Genomic DNA, 15,013 nt, shown 5'->3' on the forward strand with positions numbered 1-15,013 from the left:
ACAGTCTTAATCCCCATTTTACAGATGAGGGAACTGAGGCCCAGAGAAGTTAAGTGACTTGCCCACAGTCACACAGCCGACAAGTGGCAGAGCTAGGATTCGAACTCATGAGCCCTGACTCCAAAGCCCGTGCTCTTTCCACTGAGCCACGCTGCTTCTCCAGCGTGGCTCAGTGGAACCTATGACCTCTGACTCCCAAGCCCGGGCTCTTGCCACTGCGCCACACTGCTTCTCTAATATTTGTTAAGCGCTTACTACGTGCAGAGCACTGTTCTAAGCGCTGGGGGAGATACAGGGTCATCACGTTGTCCCACGTTGGGCTCACAATCTTCCTCCCCATGAGGTCACTGAGGCACAGAGAAGTGAAGTGACTTGCCCACGGTCACGCAGCTGACAAGTGTACTCTCCCAAGTGTTTAGTACAGTGCGCTGCACCCAGTAGGGGCTGAATAGATACGATTGAATGGGTCCGGCTTGAATCCCTGCCTCTTCCTCGGGTCCCTGCTCCTTCGCTGTCCTGTCGGTGGGCCGGTCCCGCCCCTGCGGAGGGCGGTGACCTCCCGGTTTTTCGGGCCGGCCCCCGGGGGGCGGACCGGCCGGGCTCCGCTCGTCCCGGAGAGGCGGGAGCTCCAAAGGGAGCCCCAGTCCCAGCCGGACAGGACCGTCCGGGACCGGACCGGACTCGGTGGGCACCGCCGGGCCTCCCCTTGGCCCCCCGGGCATGGCAGAGGCCGGGACCTTCGCCGTCTAGAGCCGGCGGCCCCGGGACGGTGAGTGGACTTGGCGCGGACTCGGGGGGGGGGCGCGGGGAGGGCACAGTCCCCTGCCAGGGTGACCGTCCAGCTCGGTTTCGGGGCTCTCGGGGGTGGGCAGGGGGCTCCGGCTCCCCAGCTCTCTGGCTTTCCTTCCCGTGTCCTGCCGAGTGACCTCCCCTCCCTACTCTGAACGTCTCCGGCGCCTCCAGTAACTCCACATTCACGACCCACCCACACCCACGCGAGGCATCTCGCGTGGACTGGGCCCAGGGCGGGCACATTCCACTCGGGCCTGGCAGCCCTGAGGACCTGGACCCAGACACGCGGGCGCACACACACACACACACACACACATATCGACTGCCACCCTCCCTGGCACCATCCTGGCGAGGGAGGGTGCGTGGAGCAAAGGGCCTTGCATGTCCTGGGTGGGAGCCTCTGTCCCTCGGACACCGGGTGTGATGGCCCCTGCCTGTCCTCCTGTCCCCCGCCACCCCCCCCCCCCCCCCCCCCGTCGAGCATAGAGGAAGCAATGTGTTCTGAACTCCTGACCCCGTGGGTCGGGCTGGGGAGGGCGACCAGGGGGCCAGTTCTGACTAACAAGCCAGAGACTGGGCGGGGAGGAAAGCCTCTTTCCAAGAGGGGGTGGTGGGAGGTCCCACAGGGAGGCTACTGGTGTTCCGGCGCTTAGTGCAGTGCCTGGCACATAGTAAACACTTAACGAACACCATAATTATTATTTGAGGGTGCAGCCGTCCTTAACAGGCAGGCCATGCCCTTGAGGGTCTCCCCAGGAGTGTCCTGTCCAGGGGAGAGTCTGTCCGGGGGTCATTCCATCCAGAGGGATTCTGATGAAGGGGGTGCTCGTCTGGGTCTAATCGTGGCCACCTTGCAGGTCCCCCTCGTGACCCTGGCTCTTGGTGACTCCCGGCTCCAGGTCTCAGACTGCAGAAGTGGGGGATTTGGGCTAGGGTGGCCTGGTCTCCTGCCCTCGCTCCAATTTCTGGTCCTCTGAGCTAGGTTGGAACTTGCAGTTTTTCCCAGCTCTTCCTGGTTGAGTCCCGCTTCCCAGACAGTGCCTCTGGCTACCCTCCCTTCCCCACTTCTCCCCCTAACCCTGCCACCTGAATCAACCCAGTCCTCTCTCTCTCTGGCATCTGATGGTCAAGCAAGGTTGAGGTCAGTGTCAGGATCCCACTAATGTCAGGATGTAGGCTCCACTGCTGATGGTGCTGACTCTGGTCACTGCATCCCCACACTCCATGCACTCACACCTCTGGTGTGTCAAGAGCACACGGGATCCTATGTTCCCGGCCTGATTCCTGCCAGACCCTGGGGCCTGGAGCTCACCCAGGGGAAGGGTCCCCTGGTGCATTTTGTCCTGGGCCCAAAAACCCAGCGGGGGAGTCAACCCCTGGACACCCCTGGAGAAGAGAAGGCTGAGGGAGGACCAGGCACAGTGTGCAAAAGAACTGTCCAGTGCTGTCCCCAACCTCTTGGAACTGAATAAGAGGAAATGGTCCTATTGCAGCAGGTCAGAGTGCAGAGGGATGGGAAGAAAAACTGGCTGATTGTCAGGGCTCGGGGAGAGAGGGTGCAGGGACACTGGAACGGATGATTCAGATGGGTGAGATCTCGGTCCCGGGATCACCAGAGCAATACCAGGTGCCATTTGTTCAGTGGGGGGAGAGGGGGGAGGTGAAGCAGGGATCAATGCCAGGCGCCATTTGTTCGGTGGGGGGAGGTGAAGCGGGGGTCAGTCCCTTGACTGACTCCCTCTCCCAGCCAGTCCATCCCGTTGCCCCTGCTGCCCACCTGTGGGACTAGCTCCGGTGATGGCCGACTCCAGCCCTTCCACAGCCTGGAAGCCTAGAGGCCACCTGATAGGTGCTCTGAACCGGCCTCGGGGCTATGACCATGGTCATCGGCTGGCCAATTAACCGCAGCTGCCTCCACAATAGTGAGGGAGCAGCAAGGTGAAACTGCAAAAGCTTCCTGTGTCCGGGATGACCTTCCTGTCCCCCGGATGACTGACAAGACTTCCATCTCCCCTGCGGGCTTTGGCACCGGGTGGAGGGGCTAACGCCAGCTCCTGTCTAGGGGGAGAGAGAGGAACAAGGAGGAGTTCAGCTCTGATAAGGGAAGACTGAGGGAATACCAGGTGCAGCATGGGGACCTACTGGGAACAGAGCAAGAGGAAATAACTCTATTGCAGCAAGAGTGCATGTGGTTGGACTTGATGAAGAACTTCCTGATTGTCAGGGGGCTGTAGAAGGAGAGTATAGGGTTCTGGACATTGTCAAGAAAAGATCTAATGCCATCCATCCTGATTGTGTTGGTCACCAGCCTGCTTGAAGTCAGGGGACTGAACTCGAAGTCCTCTCAGGGTGGTACCTTACCCAGGAAATCTCTTCAATACTGTACCCCAGGGCAGACATGCATGTCAACACTTGAGCACCAAAGCCACATGTGAACTAAAAAGAAATTAGGCTGCAAGCCAAAAGGAAGCAAGGCTGTGGGCCACAAGACACTCTGCCTCTGCTCCCACCAGTTGGGGAAGGCGAGAGTTTAGCAGCAGCGGCTCTGAATTCAGGGAGGGGCCCAGCCCGCCGCTCAGGGACACGTGGTTGGGGGGGTAGATACCGGAGATGGGCCAACTCAGGCAATGAGATAAGGGAGGGTGGCACAGATGGGCCGGGCAGGGCCAGGGTGCGGCCTCCTTCTGTCTACATTCCTGAGCCAGGTCAGGTAAGAGGAGGCTGGCTCAGGGGAAAGCACCTAAGAGAGTGGTGGCAAGTGCTATCTCCAGCTCGCACCATCCTGGGGCCACTGGATAGGCACAATGCTAGCCCAGGTGGGATCTTGCTTGGCCCTGGACTCCCTGTCTGCCCCCCCAGCCTGCCCACCCCTCATGACTGACCCCAACTCAGGACTTTGCTCCCAAATCGTTCAGCTTCTGACTCAGCCCCTGAGCTGTGGCCAGGGATGAAGGCTGGAGAAGTCCGTGGATTCCGTGGGGGGCTGGGCACGAGGGCTCTGATTTAGTCTGTGGGCCCTATGTGGGACAGGGATTGTGTCCAAAGTGAATGCCTTGTATCTACCCCACTGCTTAGTACAGTGCCTGGCACATAGTATGCACTTAACAAGTACCATTAAAACAAAACAAAAAAACGGTTTGGGGTCCTTCCTGGTGGACTGTCCGGATTCACAATCCTGGATGCTCGTCTTGGGCATCCCCCTGCCTCTGAGAAGACCCACATGCTAAACATCCCTCTTGGAGGAGACTGCGGGATGTCTGGGGAGGCAGCAGGCAGACCGACCTGGTGTGTGACCTTCTGAATCGGGGTCTCTCTTCTGGACCAGCGGCTGCAGGGAGATCAGGAGAACCAGAAGTAGATTGGAAAACTATACCAGACTCCTAATGCAGAGCACCAAACTGAACACCTGTGAGAATAATGCTGTACCGGGCTCCTACTGTGTGCAGAGCACTGAACTGAGCACCTACTACAAGAATAATGCTGTACTGGGCTCCTGCTATGTGCAGAACAATGGTCTGGATACTGACTGTGTGTAGAGCACTGTACTGGGTGCCTACTGTGAGCAAAGCACTGAACTAGAAACCTACTGATTTCTACAGAGCGCTGTTCTGGGCTTCCACTGTGTGCACTGTGGGCAGAGCACTGTACTGGGCAAACCCCAGTCCACTGTCCGATGGTCGTGGGAGTCTCAGATTTCCCGTTAGTAAAGGTGAGGCCGAAGAAGTGCAGCGCCAGAGGCCACTCGGGTCAGGGACTGACGGGAATGAACGGCAGATGGAAAGACCGGAAATGCCCGTCGGACTGGGGCAGCCAGTCCTGGCACATTCCTCTGGGAAACGAGACAAACAAACCACCTGCCCCAGCCCCCCTTTTCCCGACTGATCTCAAGGAACCGGACAGAGATATGGCAGCAAGGGGAATTTGGGTCACAGCCTGAGGCCCAGCCCTACATCCCCAAGACATACGCCAGCCAGGATTCCCATGGAAAAACTCTGTGGGGGCAGCAGGGATGAACTGGGCTGGGCTGGACTAGGATTGGCTCAAACTAGAGTTGGGTCAATAATAATAATAGTAACGATGGTATTTGTTAAGCACTTACTATGTGTCAAACACTGTTCTAAACACTGACGGGGATACAAGCTCATCAGGTTGGATGCAATCCCTGTCCCACATCAGGCTCACAATCTTAATCCTCATTTTACAGATAAGGTAACTGAGGTACAGAGAAACTAAGTGACCGGCCCGAGATCATACAGCAGGCAAATGGCAGAGTTGGGATTAGAACCCAGGTAGTACTGGGATGGACTGGGCCAGGCTGGCCTGGCCTGACTGAGCTGGGGCTGTGGCTTTCACAGAGGTAATCCGAGTCAGGCCCAGTGGAAGCAGAAGCCCACAGCACACCATCTTCCCATGAGTAGCGACCGTCCCCGCCCAGACAGGAGCCTGTGGTGGAAGGGGAGGCCTTGGTTTTGGGAAGTTGTGACCTCCCCACACCCCCAAGCCTTGACTGAGTCACCAGCAGGGCCCCCCGACTGGTGGTTCCTCCCAAGGTGCTAGCTGAGCCCGCATGGCTAAGTGGATAGAGCACAGGCCTGGGAGTCAGAAGGACCTGGGTTCTAATGCCGGGCCCTGGTACAGGTCTGCTGTGTGATTTTGGCAAGTCGCTTCACTTCTCTGGACCTCAGTTACCTCATCTGTAAAATGGGGATTAAGAGCGTGAGCTCCATGTGGGACAGGGATTGTGTCCAACCTGATTACTTTGTAACTTCTCCAGTGCTTAGAACAATGCTGGACACATAGTAAGCACTTGACAAGTACTATTACTATTTTATTATTATTATTATTACCATATCCAGACAGCTCCCGGTGCTCAAATACTTGTACCATCCCCAGTCTGGCTTGTGGGTTCCCCGATTACCCCCAACCTATGCCACCCACTCTGCCAGGCTGCCGGTCTTGGGCGTGGGTGGGCAGGAGCTGGAAGAGTTGGGTCAGTGAAGTGGCTGAAGGGGGTGGGGTGGCCCCAAGGGAGGCGCAAGGGGGCTGCCCCCTCCCCCCATGGCTCTTAGTGTCCCCAAACACTGAATGGTCTCATTGTCCTGTTTCTGGGTCAGCTGAGGCCTTGGACGGGGTCTGGGTGAGGGGGGTGGCGCAGGGCAGAGGCGGGGCAGGCCCCGGTCCCCTCCCCGCCTCTTGATGGAGGAGTGACCAGGTCAGGGCCAGACCGATCTGGGAGTCTGGTGGCTGGCGATGGGGGCTCGGGTCCAGGGAATGAGGGACTGAAGTCCCAGGGTCCTTGGTCACCTCTGTTTCCTCCCTGCACCCTGGTGGAGGGGGATAGGGGTACTTTGGGCCGAGGGTGGGGGACCGGTCAAGGTGAAGGGGACTTGCCCGTCAAAGAGGTCACCCAATCCAGTCCCCATCCTGAGCCAGCATGTTGTTTTGGTCCCTCACCGGACCTCCCCCCAACCCCCTCGACCTGGATGCCCAGTGCCCCAGGGTGCACAAGGGGACTGGGAGGACTATGCTGACAATAGGTCCTGGTCTGGGGGCCCCAGCCATCGGAGAAACCCCTGAACCATTCAGAAGACCTGTCCTATAATCTGGAGATTTCTAGCTGAGCAGCAGGTGGGGTCACTCACTGGTCAGCGTCAGGGTTTGTGGTAGGTGAAGGCCGATTCCACTGGAGAAATGCTGCACTGGTGATAATGCTGATCACAGAGTTTTTTTGTTGTTTTTGAAGTTTTGTTTATTTTTATAAGTTATTTGTTAAATGTCTACAATTTGCTAAGAGCTGGCGATGATAAAGGATAATCAGATAGGACACATCCCTGCCCTCATGGGTTTACAGTCTAAGGATGTGGGAGAAAAAGTTCTCAATCTCCATTTTACAGATGAGGAAACAGGCAAAGAGAAATCAAGTGACTTGCCCAGGGTCACACAATAGGAAAGTGGAGGAGTCTCCTGACTCCCTACTTTGGGCTCTTCCTATTAGGCCATATTGCTTCACAGTTTTATAGGGTTCCCCCTTGGGAACCCCACCCTTCTCCACGCCCTTCCCCATCCACAGCTTCCTGAGAGCCACCCTCTCCAGGAGACCTTCCCTGACTGACCCCGCCTTTCCATCCAGACCACTTCCTCTGCTTCAACAGTACATGAGAGGAACAGGTTTTCCTAGCCAATCTGTGGGTCCATTCCCGGGGCTAGCCCTGGCTGGCCAGGCCAGCTGGATTCGATGTCCACGTGCACTGGCCTGCACCCAGTGCATTGACCCCTAAGCCGCTGGATGGGGGCCAGGCCAGAATCGAAATGGGGCTCAGAGCCCACCTTAGCCTATCTCAGCTTCTAGGAGGTTACAAGTCCTAATCCTGGATGGCCAGTTGGTTGCCTCGGTTTCCCCCAGGGGAATCTGCAACTAGCAGAAACAGCTTGAAGGATCCTGAGTCTGAACTCCTGATGTCTCCCCCCAGGCCTGTCTACTCCCTTCTCCTGAAAAGCCATCTTCTCCAGGAGGCCTACCCCTGTTGACCTTCTCCTCACTTCAGATTATCCCTCAGCTATCCTTATCTACTTATTAAATTATCTGTGCAGTTTTACCTATCTCTTCGTTCATTCTTTCTTTCTTTCCTTCTTTGTTGTTTGTTGGCTTCTTTCTTTCTCTCTTTCTTTCCTTACTCTTTTTACGGTATTTAAGTTCTTGCTATGTTCCAGCTACTCTTCTAAGCACTGGGATGGATACATCGAAAGCAGGTTGGACAAAGTTGCTGTTCCACTTGGGGCTTACAGTCTTAATCTCCATTTTCCAGATGAAGAAACTGAGGCCCAGAGAAATGAAGTAACTTGCCCAAGGTCACACAGCAGAGAAGTGGCAGAGCTGGGATTAGAACCCAGGTCCTCCTGACTCCCAGGCCTGTGCCGTTTCCCCATTAGCAGTTGTATCTGGACTTTTGTTCCTGCTCCCATTATGTTTCCCCCATTAGACTTTACGTTTTTGGAGGGTGGGTACTGTATCTTTAACTCCTGCGTGTGCTCCCAAGTACTTAGCAAAGTGTTCTGCACCTCGCAAATTCCCAGTGAATCCTGATGATAATGATGGGGGTAATGATGATGATAATGATGACATGATGGTGAAGGACTCTAAGCTCCTTGTGAGCAAGGCTCATATCTACCAACTCTCTTGTATTGTATTTTCTCAAGTGCTTAGTACGGTGCTCTACTCCCTGTAAGTGGTTAATAAATAGCATTGGTTGGTTGATTGATGATGATGATGATGCTAGTGATTGACAACAATGAGTGATGGTGATAATGTTAATGATGATGACAGCGATGGTGACAGCGTTGATGGTGATAATAACGATGGTGATGGTGATAACGATGATGACAGTGATGGTGATGACTGACAGCGATAGTAGGGATGGCGATGGTGATAATGATGAGGATGTTTGTGCAGGAACTCCAGGATGGGGCGGATCCAGGTAATGCACAGCAAACAGCCATCTTTCCCAGCTGTCTCTCCGATGGTCGTCTGTCCTGGGTGTTAGGAAAGGGATTGCTGAAATGTTCTAGGGGGGACCTTTGGCCCCCACAGGACGGGGCCCAGGCCCCCGGGGACCCCTACGGACACCGAGGACTGACCGACTCCGGTCTGTCTCTGACCTTGGGTCTCCCGGCCCCTAGAGATGCGGCCTGGAATCGCTCCCCCCTTCTAAGACCTATCCGCTGGCAGCTAAGGCCCCAACCCTCAAATAAAGAGTGGGTTGAGCTGGGCCCCAGCTGCCAGTGGGCCAGAGATGGGCATGCTGCCCTCCCGCCCCCGCATGGGCTCAGAATGGGCACCTTGTTTCCTCATCCCACCCCAGTCCACATCCCAGTGTCTGCCGCTCCAGATGGACTGGGCTGCCACAGATGTGGGCCTCAGTGAGCCAAGAAACCACTGTGATGGTCCGAGGGGGCAGCCGGTGTGTCTGGAAATGAGGCCTGGAGCAAGGGGCGGGGGGTACCGACCGGGGAAAAGGTGAGGGCAAATTCCCCCGGCCCTGGGGGCCTCTGAGGGATGGAAGCCGCCATTCTCATGGGCCAGTGGCACCGCCAGGACCCCAAGAGCATCATGCAGCTAACGCTTCTGAGGGACAGTTGCCCCGCGGAGTCAGAGACCAGTTCCTGTCCCGGCCACAAAACTCGATCTCAAGGGTGGGTGCGGCTGACGAGACTGACCATGCTCTGCCCCACACTGCAAACATGGGCGGATCCACTTTGCTGTGCTGTTGCATCTGCTCCGTGCCGTGCCTGGCTCTGTTTTCCAATCTGCCCCTGGGTCCCCAGCCTCTGCTTCAGAGAAGCTGCCCCAGCCCGGGTCGCCACACACCAGGTTATGCTGCCTGCCTCTGCCGCTGCCTCCAGATAACTGATCCGCAGGTTCAGAGAAGAGGCCTGTCTGGGCCTGTAAATTGCCCATTCTACCTTTTCGGTCGGCCTGCCCCTTCGCACTCACTAGCTGGCCTGGGAGCTGTTGTTTCCCTTGTTCCGCCCAGCCAAGCTGAGGCTCTCAATTCCAGTTTTTCAGGTTCCAGGCCGGGGCGGCCCCAAACACGTCCCATCGGGCCCCCCTGGACCTTGACTGGTATTGTGAGTCGGCACGGGATGGATGGGGACGTGTTCCCTTCGGGCCTGAAGGAGGCCACTGACCTCATTGAACCAGCTGCTTCCTGACATTGCCTAGCCACTTTCAATACAACTTCCAAAGGTCATTCAGTCCATCCCCCTGCCTACTGGTAGGACCGGCTTCAACCAGTTCATTCAGATGCGACTCTCCCGTTGAAAGGACTACCACAGGAGTGACCTCTGACTCTGAGAACCACTATCAATCACAGTAAAATCTCAGTCAGTAGCAGTATGGGGGGAAGGGGTGTCCTCTAGGTCCGAGAACTGACTTGAGTGATGCAGGGCAGTGCTGGGCCAGAGAACAAGGAGGCGGCTACTGCTGAGGTCAAGAGCTGTAATATGGGACAAAATCGGCTTGGAGATTAGTGAGAGGTGGAAACCCTCTGTGGATAATCCACTCCCAAGTCCCAATGAGCTAGTAACTCCTCTGTGAGGTGACCCACCGTCGACCAAGAACTGAGCCTCCGCTGCAAGTTATCCAGGGAAGATAAATCCCTCTTCAAGTAGCTGGTGATAGATCCTCTGCACCCAGATTACCCACAGCCTGAATAACTCTCACATGGGTGGCTGAGAGCCAGATATTCTGCCACGGATAATCCATCCATGGGGCCCCGAAAGCGGAGTGCCGTGCCGTGGGTAATCCATGGGGCCCTGAAAGCAGAGTGCCGTGCCATGGGTAATCCACGGGGCAGATTATCCACTTGGGGGTCACTGAGAGCCAGACCCTCTGACATGGATAACCCACCTGCAGGTCCTGAGAGCTAGGAGCTGTGTCGTGGATAATCCACAGGGCCAAGAATCCACTTGGGGGTCATTAGGAGCCAGGAGTTTGGCTTCAGATAATCCCCCCGTGAGTCCCCCAGAGCTGGACGTTCTGCCCGGGTAATCCAGCCGTGAGTCCCTGAGAGCCGGGCACTCTGCTGCGGACAATCCACAGCGCAGGCGATCCACCCAGGGCCACCAACAGCGGGTCATATCCACCATCCACCACCCTCTGCCCGTCCCCTTCCAGACCGGGCTCCCTCCGGGGCCCTGACGGACCGCCTCATTTCTGCCATTGCAGGGCCATGGAGGGGGCGTTGCTTTCCGCGAACCAGAGCGCCAATGACTCCAGCGACTCGGGCTACAGGTGCCAGTTCAATGAGGACTTCAAGTACATCCTGCTGCCCGTGTCCTACGGCCTGGTGTGCACAGTGGGGCTGGGCCTCAATGCGGTGGCCCTCTACGCCTTCCTGGTCCGCATCAAGACCTGGAACGCCTCCACCACCTACATGTTTCACCTGGCCATATCCGACACCCTGTACGTGGTGTCCCTTCCGCTGCTGGTCTACTATTATGCCAGCGGAGACCACTGGCCCTTCGGCAAGGGGCTGTGCAAGCTGGTGCGCTTCCTCTTCTACACCAACCTGTACGGCAGCATCCTGTTCCTCCTGTGCATCAGCGTCCACCGCTTCCTGGGCATCTGCTACCCGCTGCGCTCGCTGCAGTGGGGCCACGTGCGGTACGCCCGCCGCGTGGCCGCCGCCGTGTGGCTGCTGGTGGCCGCCTGCCAGGCCCCGGTGCTGTTCTTCGTGACAACCACAGAGCGCGGCCCCCGCGTCACCTGCCACGACACCTCGAGGCCGGACCTGTTCGGGGCCTTTGTGGTCTACAGCTCGGTCATGCTGGTGCTGCTCTTTGCCGGACCCTTCCTGACCATCCTGGCCTGCTACGCCCTCATGGTCCGCCGGCTGCTCCAGCCCACCCGCGGGCTGGTTCGCCTGGCGCGCTCCAAACGCCGGTCGATCAAGATGATCGCCGTGGTCCTCCTGGTCTTCGTGGTCTGCTTCCTGCCCTTTCACATCACCCGCACCCTCTACTACGCCTTCCGCTCCCTCGACCTCAGCTGCTCGACCCTCAACGCCATCAATCTGGCCTACAAGGTGACGCGCCCGTTGGCCAGCGCCAACAGCTGCCTGGACCCGGTGCTCTACTTCCTGGCCGGCCAGTGGCGGGTCAAGGTAGCTGGCGGTACCCGGCAGTCCCCGACCGACCCCACGCTCACCCTCCAGGGACAAGGCAGCCCAGCCGGTCCCCAGCCCGAGGCCAAGGACGCCCAGCTCTAGCCCCACCCTTGGGAGGGTGGACGCAGCCACCCGATGCCCGCGCCGGGTAGGAAGTCCACTGAAGGAAGACAGGGCCCCACACTGTGGGAGGCGGCAATGGGCGGGGGTGGGGGGGGGCAGGTCTTTGGAGCCCCTCGTGGCCCCGGTCCGGAGGATCCGGACGCCTCCAAGCCCCAGGTCCGAGAGACTCCCCACGGGGAAGCGGTGTGGCCTACTGGATAGAGCACAGGCCTGGGAGTCGGAAGGCCCTGGGTTCTAATCCTGGCTCTGCCACTTGTCTGCTGTGTGACCTTGGGTAAGTCGCTTCACTTGTCTGTGCCTCAGTTACCTCATCTGTAAAATGAGGATTAAGATTGTGAGCACTCTGTGGGACATGGATCGTGTCCAACCTGAGAGAAGCAGCGTGGCTCAGTGCAAAGAGCCCTGGTTTAGGAGTCAGAGGTCACGGGTTCGAATCCCACCTCTGCCACTTCTGCTGTGTGACCGTGGGCAAGTCACTTAACTCCTCTGGGCCTCAGTTCCCTCATCTATAAAATGGGGATTAAGACTGTGAACCTCACGTGGGACAACCTGATTATCCTGTATCTACCCCAGCGCTTAGAACAGTGCTCTGCACATAGTTAAGCGCTAAACAAATACCAACATCATTATTATTATTATTATTAGCTTGTATCTGTCCCAGCGCTTAGAACAATGCCCGGCATATAGGAAGCGCTTAACAAATACCACAGTTATTATTATTATTAGTTCTGCCCGGTGGCCAGGCTCAGCAGCAGGTTCCATTTCTGGGGGCAGGTCCCCAGGAATCAGCAAGGGGTCTGCCCCAACCCCTCCTCCCAACCCCTGCCCCTAGGGCAACCCGGGCATACACCCACTCTAGGATCCATACAGCTTGCCTGGGCAGAGGTAGGCAGAGACCCAATGTACTGGGGATGGAGTGGATGGGGAGAGGTGAGAATACAAAAACCACACTCTTTCTCCCTCTCTCTCTCTCTCTCTCTCTCTCTCTCTCTCTCTCACACACACACACACACATACACACGCACAAATTTGGACGTTGCAGATGAGAAAGAACCCGAGTGACTGGAGCTGTCAGAGTCAGAAAGAGCTAATCTGGGCAGGCTCTCTGAAGGAGCCACCTTCCTCTGACAGAGGACAGAGGCTCCGACCCCAACCCTCGAGCAGCAAAGTGGAGCCCTTCATCCCCTGGTGCAGGAGATACTGTGTGTCCTCTCTGATGGCCTCAAAGGATCGTTGACAGCTCATCGACTGGGATTGATGGTGCCATTCTGCATGGAGGCAGGGGAATGGACAAGACACCCTCTGGAGGGCCTCCTCCAGCCTTGAGAGCGAACATGGCACCTCATCCTGGAAAGACGTTGAGGGGGAGGGGGAGGGACGTGGGCAGTACCAGCTCTGGCTACCAGGATGTGGCGAAAGGAAGAGACGCGGTCGTCAGCTCGGGAGCGGGGCGGGGCCTGCTGGACGGTGGGAACCCCACTGGCTGAATGTGGCTGATAGGACCCTCATAGGGGTCAGGATCTAGACCCTCCCAGTTCCCTTTCAGACTGGACTACGTGGCCCAGGTGAACCGAGAGCTCTCACCGCCTGTCGCTGTTTTGGATATCTTGCCCCCTCTGCCTACGATCTTCCCGAAGCCACCCTTCTAAGTCCGTTGCTGGCCACTCCGGCACGTGGTCAGATGGGTCTTCCCCGGGCCTTCAACATGTCTGTGTCTTGCACCGCTGACCCGCAGAGCCCTTGCCCTCGCCTAGCAGTTGCCTTTGGGGATCTCACAGCGGTCCTTTGGCCGGTGATGACGGGCTCTGAACGGGGGCTCCGGGAGGCAACAAACCAAAGAGGAACCCACCTGCCATGCCCTGTCCATCCCATGAGCTAGTCTGAGATCCTCAGTGACACTGGTGACCCCAGAGTTAGAAGCCACTCTGCTAGGTCATGTAAAGCAGGCGCCCGGCCCCTTCCTCTAACAGAAAGGAAATCCTTCCTTGCAACCCCTCACATTCTCTCCTGCTGGGAACTACCCTGCTCCATGACCTTCTCATCTCTTTGCCGCCTCCCTGCCTGGGTCCAGGGCAGAACACTGCTCACTTAGAGTACCTGGAAGCAGTGCCAGCTGCCAGGGTCCAGACCAACCGAGACCCCAATCAGGTGACCAGGCAACTGGAACTGGGTCCCAGAACCTTGCACCAGGGCCTCAGACCAGCCTTCCTGTCCCCTTCGGATCGGAATAGTCAATTCTGGGAGATCCCGGAGGGAGCTGCGATGGTGAATATCACTGTTCATTCATGCACTGGGCCCAACTGTGGGCAGAGCACTCATCAGGGAGCACTCACTCTCTGGAAAGTGCTGTACTGGAGGCCAACTAATCAATCAATAGTATTTATTGAGCACTGAGTTCATGCAGACCACTTTACAAAGCCCTTGGGAAAGTAGAATACAAGGGAGTTGGTAGAATCAATCCCGGACCTCAAGGAGTTTTACTGTGTGCAGAGCTCTATCCTGAGCACCTACTCTGAACAGAGCATTGTAATGAATGCCGACTGTGTTCGAGACTCTGTGCTGGGCGTCTGCTGTGGGTAGAGCACTGGATTAGGCGGCCCCTGGTGTGTGCATGGTGCCATATTGAGTGACTGCTGCACTTGGGTGGGGAACTTTGGAAAGCACTGCATTAGGCACTAAGGAGCCACAGTAAAATTTCCCGCCCTTGAAGAGTCTGTAATCTAATGAGGGAGACCCAGGTTGTGTACATACAGTGGGAGCGGAAAGAAAAATAATTACTGTGGCGTACACCAGACATTTGGAAAAATAAGTAAACAAATAAATGACTACAGAAATGGAATAAATAAATCTCTGTGTAAACTATAGAGTGGCCGTCAGATTGACTTGACCGACGGTGAAGGAAATGAATCCCGGAAAGCCTCCTGGAGAAAGTGAGAGCTCAGGTACTTTGAAGGTGAAGTAAGCTGTGGTTTATCCCGTTTGATGAGGGAAGGTGGTCAGTCCGTGGAGGGAGAAGGGCGGTGAGCAAGGGATCAGAGGTGGAAGTTAGGAGAGTCTTCTCCAGGGCCAGGAAGGTCTGTTTAGGAGGAGTGAAGAAGATGAGCTGGGGTGCAGGGAGACCGAGAGTCGAGAGTGAAGGCTAGAGTGCCTTCTAGCCAACGGTGAAAAGTTTCTGTTTAACGCAGAGAAGCAGCATGGCCTGGTGAATAGAGCACGGAACTGGGAATCAGAAGGATTCTCTGATTCTAATCCTGGTTCTGCCATTTTGCTGTGTGACCTTGGGAAGTTCACTTACCTTCTCTGTGCCTCAGCCTCTCAACTGTAAAATGGGGATTAAGACTACAAGTCCCACGAGGAACAAGGACTGTGTCCAACCTGAATTCCTGTATCCACTCCAGCGTTTAGCACTTTACAAATTCCACAATCATTATTAT

The 15,013-nt window shown here is 56.6% G+C and overlaps 1 protein-coding gene across 2 annotated transcripts; it reads left to right on the forward strand.

Annotated features, from left to right (window-relative positions):
- Positions 1-634: 634 nt before the first annotated feature.
- LOC100088651 (P2Y purinoceptor 2-like) lies at positions 635-14,443 on the forward strand. 2 transcript variants are annotated; one of them, XM_029048560.2, is made up of 3 exons: positions 635-769; positions 10,517-11,453; positions 12,622-14,443. In XM_029048560.2, the coding sequence occupies exons 2-3, from the start codon at positions 10,521-10,523 to the stop codon at positions 12,814-12,816; spliced, it is 1,128 nt and encodes a 375-aa protein (XP_028904393.1). In that variant the 5' UTR covers positions 635-769; positions 10,517-10,520; the 3' UTR covers positions 12,817-14,443. The 2 variants fall into 2 exon arrangements, with proteins under 2 accessions (XP_028904393.1, XP_028904394.1); XM_029048561.2 differs by having other exon boundaries at positions 10,517-11,604; positions 12,622-12,695.
- Positions 14,444-15,013: the final 570 nt, after the last annotated feature.

This window comes from Ornithorhynchus anatinus, chromosome 20 (genome assembly GCF_004115215.2).
Source record: "Ornithorhynchus anatinus isolate Pmale09 chromosome 20, mOrnAna1.pri.v4, whole genome shotgun sequence".
NCBI classification, from domain to species: domain Eukaryota; kingdom Metazoa; phylum Chordata; class Mammalia; order Monotremata; family Ornithorhynchidae; genus Ornithorhynchus; species Ornithorhynchus anatinus.

Coding starts and splice junctions, on each gene's coding strand:
- LOC100088651 (XM_029048560.2), top strand. CDS start 10,521: ATGGAGGGGGCGTTGCTTTCCGCGAACCAGAGCGCCAATGACTCCAGC. Junction 11,454..12,621: donor CCGGCCAGTGGCGGGTCAAG/GTAGCTGGCGGT, acceptor TGGACGTTGCAG/ATGAGAAAGAACCCGAGTGA.